Here is an 8,289-nt window from a genome sequence, read left to right on the forward strand (position 1 = left end):
GATGTCTGACTCTACTGGTGACCTCTTGCACCTTCCAATGGCACCCATCTTGCTAGACATAATTCCAGAAAGGTTTAATCATTTTATTTCTTCCATTTGTTTGCAGGAGTCCATGGGAAAAAGCTCTGATGGGAAATCATATGTAATCACGGGGAGCTGGAATCCAAAGTCTCCTCACTTCCAGATTGTAAATGAAGAAACTCCTAAAGGTACCAAATTTAACTTGGTGACCAGCAGGCATATTATTTCGCTGCCTAGGTGTGGGTTACTTTTTTCCTAAGAAGGTCTTTTGCTCTTTTCCTGTAATGACACAAGGTAGGACAAGTGGCAATGTGGCTCTCTGCGTTGGATTGCACATGGATGCTGGTGTGCTGGGTGTGGCACAGCCTACCTAAATACAACAAAATAGAAAAATAAGCAGAGAAAAGTCCTTTATCTAGTATTAAATAATCAGGCATCTTAACAGGGAAAGGATTTGTGATCCCAGGCAGTACAGGCTTGATGAGAAGGCCTTGTGTACTGAGGATCCCAATTGCTTCTGTTTAGCTTCTGTAGACTCCTATTGTACTAAAACATCTGCCACAGGTTTCCCTTTTGTCTGTTTTTAATTCTCACTCTAAATGCAACAGACTTACAGTGGACAAAATGCTGTGTAGAAACTGACGCTTGCCAAAAAATCATTCCCCAAACCAGCAGATTTGTGGAGTTCTAGATTTCACCTGTTGTCTGCACTTCAACTTTTGGTGGTGAAAAGCACCATTGCCTTGTTACCGCTGCAGACAGGGGCTTGTAGTATCCAAAGCCCATGTGGCTTTCAGTCCATCAGGTTCTGAGCCAAGTCTGTGGTATTGGTGTCAAACCTGTTGCCACATATCTGTTTCCAGTTCTGCAGAATCTGAAGTTCCCATTTTAAAAATGGAAAGTTTCTTGCCCAGATTTGAAAATAAAACTTTACAGATGTAGCCTGAGTTATAATTGCAGCTGTGCTGCTGCCTTGTTTGCATGGAGTCTGAAGCAGCTCAGAGAGATGTGAAATGCGGTCATTCATCTCTCTAGCCTAATGAAGGAACCCAAGGAATCAGATTTTCAACTAATTTAGATGAACGGTTGAGGAAATGATTTGCCCAAGTCCCACAGTGGTGGGTGGAGCCTGGAGCAAGTTCACGTGAAGGTCAGAACAAAGGTAGGAAATAGCAGTGGTTGTAAAAGTTCCTAGCATAATCTCTCCCGTTCTGGGGGTAGCTGCCTATTTATCACTGGCAGCTTGAATCTCCCAAGGAGAGGATTTCTGGGGATAGCTGCCTATTTATCACTGGCAGCTTGAATCTCCCAAGGAGAGGATTTCTCAGGACTGTGGTGGTCTTAGAACTTGTCTTTAATATGTCAGGAATCATGCTCCATGCAAGCTTCTGGCTCCTGGGAGTGGGATGAAGGCAGGACTTAATTAGGCTAAATGGGACCATATTTGCAATACACAGATTGCTGTGTGAATCATAACCTTAGTTATGTGTTTGTACTTTATAATAAACACATTTAATACTTGTCTGTGGGAACTTGAAGATCCTGACAAAGGCCTCTTTGTAATAAGAGCATTCCTTTGACTTTGTATTGTCAAATTAGGTGTCTGAGAGTCATTTTATTTTCCTATGCTAGGGATTGTGAAATCTTTTTTGCTTTTTGTGGTTTTATATTATCCAAGAGAGAGTTTTTCTGCAGAATGACCTTGTTAAAGTACCTTTACAAGGCAAATGGATGAGAGGATTTCTTCCAAGATTTTTATTCACATGTTCATGCAGTTGACTTGGTTCTTCCCTCTAGATAAAGTGCTGTTCATGACTACAGCTGTTGATTTGGTGATAACTGAGGTTCAGGAACCTGTCCGGTTCATTCTGGAAACGAAAGTTCGAGTTTGCTCGCCTAATGAGAGGTTGTTCTGGCCCTTCAGCAAACGTAGTTCCACTGAAAACTTCTTCCTAAAACTAAAACAGGTAATACACTTTTATCTATGCTTAATTTGGAATCTCAGTGTGATTGGTTTTCAAACTTACCAGACCATAACATCCAAGAATTGCATTCTTCTGAGATTTAGGAGGTGCTGGAGGATGAAAATAAAAACACTGAGAACAAGGGTGAATTGTCCATGCAGTTTAAAGACCCAGTCCTGAAACCATTACTCAAAAGTTGTCCTATTGAAGCCAGCTGAGGTCGCATGAAAGTCGCACTGAAGGAGTCGCATGAAAAAATGTCACTGGAACAGATGGCAAGCATGTAGTGTGTATTTGACATGTCTTTTACTTGAACAGGTTTGAGCATGAAATTAGTAAATCTGCCTTTTTGCAAAAAGATATGTACTGTACACAGTTTCAAACCGGATGTAACTGAATAGGTCTCGAGCAGACTTGACAATGAGCCTAGAAATACTTCCCTCTCCCCCACCCCAATGATGCTTTTAGTTTCTGGGAATTATAGAAATGTCATTGTATTGCTTACATTTTCATGTGTGTAGGGGAGACATTTCACCAACCAAATACCCCAGCTTCACTAACTGAAAACAGTGGAGAAGTGGTACCCCAAAGGCTCCAAACAGCTGCTTTGTTTTTGATTCCACCTGCTGGAAAGAACAGGGTAAACTCAGTGCAAAACACGGACAGGAATGATTCGGAGTGGTACCATACCCTCAAAGAACTCTAGGTCCAGAAAATCAAGGTTGAATCACTAACAGTTTGTGTATGTAAGCAAAAACTGGCATTCTCTCAGATCACTTGGGAAGGTGGAAGAGAATTTGTTTCCAGAAAATATAATGTGCGTTCAAAGACAACCACTGCCATGAATGTGCCTCCTGACTCCTGAGGCCTAATGGCACTGGCCCAAGCATAGTAAGGGCAGAGGCTTGCTGATTTTTCTTTTTTTTTCATATAGTTGGTCAAGTAGCTCTGGTGAAACAGGCAGTGTTCTCCTGGCGTTGTCTTTTGCACTTGTTTTATTTTTAAGTGGTAGTATAGTCTTTGATAACAAATGGCAGGGTCAGTGAGGAAGAACCTCACTTTGCAGCATTCATCTTACTGTACTTAAAGAAAATTTCCTATGCAGCCTGTTACATTACCATGCATATCCCAGTGCACACTTGGATAGGAACGGATGTTATGGGGAGATTTCTCTACAATAGTCTGGGAAAAATATCTATGCAGGAGATTAGCCTTTACCTTATTTGGCCTGCAATTTCGAGATGCAGAATGGAGATGCTGAATGATTACTGTTGTTACTGTAAATATTTCACAATTTAAAATGTAGGCCACTTTTCTGCCTGGTAATTTAAGAAGGCTTATCTGTACTTAGCTAATTCTGTATCTTTTGTCTTACCAAACTTGCATGCAGCGTGACCTTTATCTCACTTTAACTTTGTCTTGTTCACAGGCATTAAAAGGGTTATCCATTTGCCGGCATTTACTTATGGAAGATTTAGGACAATTCATAGCTAAATTGACAGATAGTGAGAGTCTTGCCTGATAAGCATGGAAGGAAAACTTGTTTTACAGAGCTGTGATTAGTCTATTAAATATACACCACAGTAGAATTAGCTTATCTTAGTTTGCCAGTGCTGCTTGTTTTAGAAGTGATGGAAACAGACGGATTTTATTTTTTTCTAGATAACGTTCAGTGATTGAGAAATCTTTAGTCTGGATTTATTTTAAAATACCAAAATGATGAGAATGAGTGTTGGAAGTTTTTTAGCGTGCAATTTTGTAGGAGGAGGGCAGCGGGGGTTGTTTGTTTGTATTTACCTGCCTTTTTCAGTTAAAGAACAGGAGTGTCAAAAATTAAGAAGGGAAGTCCTAGAGCCTAGCAAGTTAGCTCTCTCCATTCTCAACACGAACATGGGCACATGACTTGAAAGTAATAAATAAAGACAGTTTAGGGTCATGGTGGGGCATGAAGCATGAGTAATTATGTCATGAAAACTGACAAAAAACATTCTGTTGAGAAGCTAACCGTAGTTTTAGGGGGGTTTAATGCCTTTCTTCTCATTACTGGAAGAGCTGCCAAGTATTTTGTTATTTGCCAAACTTCCTCTTCCAGGCCCCTGCAAACCTCTCCTACCTGTCTTCAGTCCGCACCTGCTGAAAAGGGTGAGGCTGTGTACAGACCTGGACGTGAATGAACACATTTGTCCCAGTGAGCCCAGCCCAGCTGTGAGAGCCACATAACACAGATGCCTTTGGGTTATATGTGCTTGCTGTGTAGTCTAGCTTTAAGGGCAGGAAGCAGAAACAGTGGGCCACAAACATTCACAGCCCTGGAAGTGGCATTAATGAGGTTGTGAAAGGGCTGTAGCAAAAATGTTAATTCTGTGCCCCTTGAGGAGTGCAGTAGAAATAACTCTGCTTCTCTGTCTCCTCTGTCCAGGGAGCAGAGGTAGAGCCCTGGGCAGCAAAGTAGATGTTCTGCAGTGCTTTTATTAAAGATGAAACTCCTTATTTTCTAGATAAAACAGAAGGACCGAAAGAATAGTTCTGACACATTATATGAGGTTGTGTGCCTCGAAAGTGAATCAGAAAGGGAGAGGAGAAAAACCACAGCCAGCCCCTCTATTCGTCTGCCACAGTCGGGGTCCCAAGGTTCAATGATTCCTTCTCCTCCAGAAGATGATGAAGAGGAAGGTAAGGAGGAGGTCATCTGTTGTTCCCTGCTGGTTTTGTTCATTTGGAAGGCAGTGGAAAATTTCCATTTGGAATGAATTTGCCTTTCAATGAGAGGGCCTGGCCTCATTTGTTTTTAAAGCTCGTAGAGTTTGGTAAGCAGCATCCTAAAAGTCCCTGTAACAGACACCCCATTTTCTTTGCTGCTGCTGTGAGTTTATTAAATGCTTCTCCTTACTTGCTATAGATCTGTACGTGGACCAGTATAAAGAAGACAAAAAGGCAGGGAACACTTAGGGTGCCATTTGTCTCTCTCTTGAGCAGCTGTAAACAGCTGCAACAGAGAAAAAAGGGCATTAGTCTGAGATGTATGCATACAGCATATTTGCAAAAAAATGCAAATGTAGGGTGCGGTAGGGAAACAGCCCCTGGTCTGGCATTGTGGGGATGATAACTTGTCTGAGGTGTAAAGTATTTTCAGCAGGGTTTGCAGCCATTTTATTTTTTAACGGAGCTGAGTTGTTAGACAGTATTGCCTAGTAGATAGTGCATTGAACTGTGATTCAGACGATCCGAGCTCTTTTGTTGGCTCTGCACAGCTATCTGGATGCCTTTGGCCAAGTTGCTTCACCCATCTGCCTTGGGTTTTTTTCACTCTCTGTAAAATGAGAATTGCACTTCCTTCCTTTTATAAAGCGATTTGAGGTCAACTCATGCGAAGTGTTCTATAAATACAAGCTGCTATTAACTGCTAGGAAAGTAATCGGTACACCTGAGTTGTCACGTACCACTTCAAAGCAGTGGAAGTGGGAGTTTTTGGTTTTCAGCCATTAGCCAGGAGAATTTGGATCCAGTCGAAAAGAATGTGTTTTCTTCTGAATAATTAAAAGTAGGCAGTGTCAGAATAGTGATGTTGTATTGATGAGATACTGGAATGACAGCACAATTCTTACCTGCAGTACTAACAATGAGTGTTTCAAAATAGCTATGAGCATATTAGCTATGATTTTTTTTTTCTTTTAACCAAAGGATTATTATTGTACTTTGTGCTTATCTACTCTTTTCATTTGAGCAATGGAATGTGCTGCATTGTAAAAGCTGTTTAATTTAAGCTTGGAGAGCCATCAAAAAAAGTAATAGCTTTTAAAATAAAACTGCAAAGCAATTCAGGCTACAACAAATGCAGTGACATAATGTCATCTCGCCATGTTTCCTGAAGGAAACCAGATCCCTTAATCTTTCATTTGGAAGATTAAGAGTTGAGGATGTGTTATCATTGGCAGCTTTTCAAGTCTTTGTCAGGTACTTTCAACTTGCAGTTCTCGGACACTTTTTTTCAGCATCACTAGGTTTTACGGAAAGCAGTGCAGCAAATTTATTTTAAGATAGCATCTGAAATATATTTGCATTTGGTAGCAGGTAGGTTAATGTTTACCTTGTATCCTGACTTGTTCTTGATTAGATAGCAAAGTGCCTCTACTTTTAGTCCCTTGTTTACACACAAGCGTTGCACTTGCAGATACTGTCTTGCTCTTTATCCAAACCAACTCCTGTACATTAGGAACTGATTCACTTCGTAGCAAATCAAACATTGATCTGCTAAAAGGGTATTAACATCCACTGTTTTCACACTTTCTCCTCTCCTCTTACTCTGTAGATAATGATGAACCACTACTGAGTGGTTCGGGAGATGTTTCCAAAGAGTGTGCTGAAAAAATTCTTGAAACCTGGGGAGATCTGCTTTCCAAATGGTAAGTGGCAAAAATACACCTGGAGAAAATGGCATACTTTAGATGTTTTTAGTCATGAGAGATCCTGGGTCAGTGCAAAGAGTCTTTGAGCATCCTCTTCCTAGGACAGTCACTGTACGTGGAAGTCCATGGAGAAGTTTGCTACAGACTTAGTGCCCTTTTGAATCCAAGAAGGTCCTTTATTTTCTGATCTGGTTGGATGTGGTTTGATTTCTTTAGTGCTGTTACATTTCTTCTCTGAAACTATTTCTGTTAATTTGCAATGTAGCTTCTTGATGGGTGTTCTCCCAGCCTCTTGTCCCTAGATACCATCATGTTGTTTTTCTCCACATTTGCTGCTTTTTAAATCTAACCACTAAAAAGGAGTGCGAAGCCTGCAGCTTTTCCTTCACTCTGGCTCTCAAGAGTGCTTTCCAGGCAGCTTCCCTCTTGACAGCTCCACGATAATCAAAATGAGCCACTTATCCCTTGGGTACCTCTTAGCCTTTTGATCTCAAGAATGTCAGAGAATCAGACTTGTATTTTGTGTGTGCATATAAACATGAACATACAGGTATGTGCACAAGGAAAAAGGTCCAGCCCCCTGCAGAAACAAAAGACACAGATCATCCTAGCATAGTGTTTCTGAACAGTAGAGATGCTAATGGAGCCCCAGACTTCCCTTTCCTGAGGAGCTGCTTGTCAGCTTTGAATCCTACAAACACCCTTTGCAGAAAGGGATGCTGAGATCGGTAAGAATCTCTTGCACTGTTGTTCAAAGGACACAAGTGTGATACCTGATGTACCCTAAATGTGCTACACTTGAACCCTGTTTTTGCTGTTGATCTCTGGCTTAATTCTCTGCCTTTGTTTTCTACCACTGATGTCAATTAGCAGAAAGCCAAAGAATGCTACATCCAAGGCAGAGAAAAGCAAACCTTCATTGGAGCAAGGATGAGATTAAGTCCAACATTTGCACCATGGGAAAATAACTGAGACAGTCTTTCTTAGGAAAGATTTTCTTGATATTAAGCCACATCCTGATATGTGGATCAGTTCTCAATAGATATTTGATATTGTTGTTTTAAATATTGTTTTTTATTTCCAGTTGTTTTACTAGGCAAATTTGGTAGGATTGGTAGGCATGAGAAATTGTCCTGTTAATATATAGTGGGAAGGCTACAGCAAAATCATGTTCTCTTTCCCCTGCTCCCTAACAAACCGCCTTAATTGTGAGCTCTGCAAATCTGCTCCCTGTGAGAATGTTTCTCTTAAACTTCAATTCTTCTGTACCTCTTCCAAGGCTGAAAGATAATTAAACCACCTGACAGTCATACTGAAAATGTTTTGGCAGCTTAAGGAAGATATGGAGTACCTCGGTGCTAATAATAGCAGTAACAATTTTAGTGAAGAGGGAAAGCCCTTTAACACACTAAAATTATGTTCAGGTAGTAATCCCTCCAATTTTAATGAAAGTGGATTTAAAATCCTAAAAAGCAGAGTCCAGGTGGCTAGATGCACTGCTCTTAAGTGCTTGTATAGTGATTTAAGGATTTGTTGATATTGATATTTTCTCTCTCTCTTTTTTACACTGTATGGCTCATTTCTTTGCAAAACAGTTGCATGATTTTCCCATTCCAAAGTCTTACTGCTTCTAAAAATCCATTAGACAGTCACCCATAAATAAAATATAGTCTCAACTGTTTGTGGTCTTATCCATTAAAACTACTATTTATACTTGTTTTAGTCACAGGCTAAAGCAAGACAGTGTATAGATTCTTTAGAGTGTTTATAGTTATGACTGTAGATATTTAACTTCAAGACTGGGTTCTAGGAACATATTTTATTTCCTTGCTAGGTGAGAATTGATTTGAGCTCCCTCTGCAGTCCCACTCTGTTGTATGCTTGTTTTAGTAGGGAAA

The 8,289-nt window shown here is 40.4% G+C and overlaps 1 protein-coding gene across 7 annotated transcripts in view; it reads left to right on the forward strand.

The window, feature by feature from the left end:
• The window catches only part of RABGAP1 (RAB GTPase activating protein 1), a 92,779-nt gene that overhangs the window by 29,068 nt on the left and 55,422 nt on the right, over positions 1-8,289 (forward strand). For all 7 annotated transcript variants that reach the window (XR_003092178.1, XM_006016900.3, XM_006016901.3 and 4 more), the window contains 4 exons: positions 107-209; positions 1,819-1,988; positions 4,484-4,658; positions 6,295-6,388. Coding sequence is in view for 6 of the 7 variants with exons in the window: in XM_006016900.3 (XP_006016962.1) it covers positions 107-209; positions 1,819-1,988; positions 4,484-4,658; positions 6,295-6,388 (542 nt within the window). In the remaining variant the exon portion in view is untranslated. The remainder of the gene's footprint in view (positions 1-106; positions 210-1,818; positions 1,989-4,483; positions 4,659-6,294; positions 6,389-8,289) is intronic.

This window comes from Alligator sinensis, unplaced genomic scaffold (assembly GCF_000455745.1).
Source record: "Alligator sinensis unplaced genomic scaffold, ASM45574v1 scaffold611_2, whole genome shotgun sequence".
Lineage (NCBI taxonomy): Eukaryota > Metazoa > Chordata > Crocodylia > Alligatoridae > Alligator > Alligator sinensis.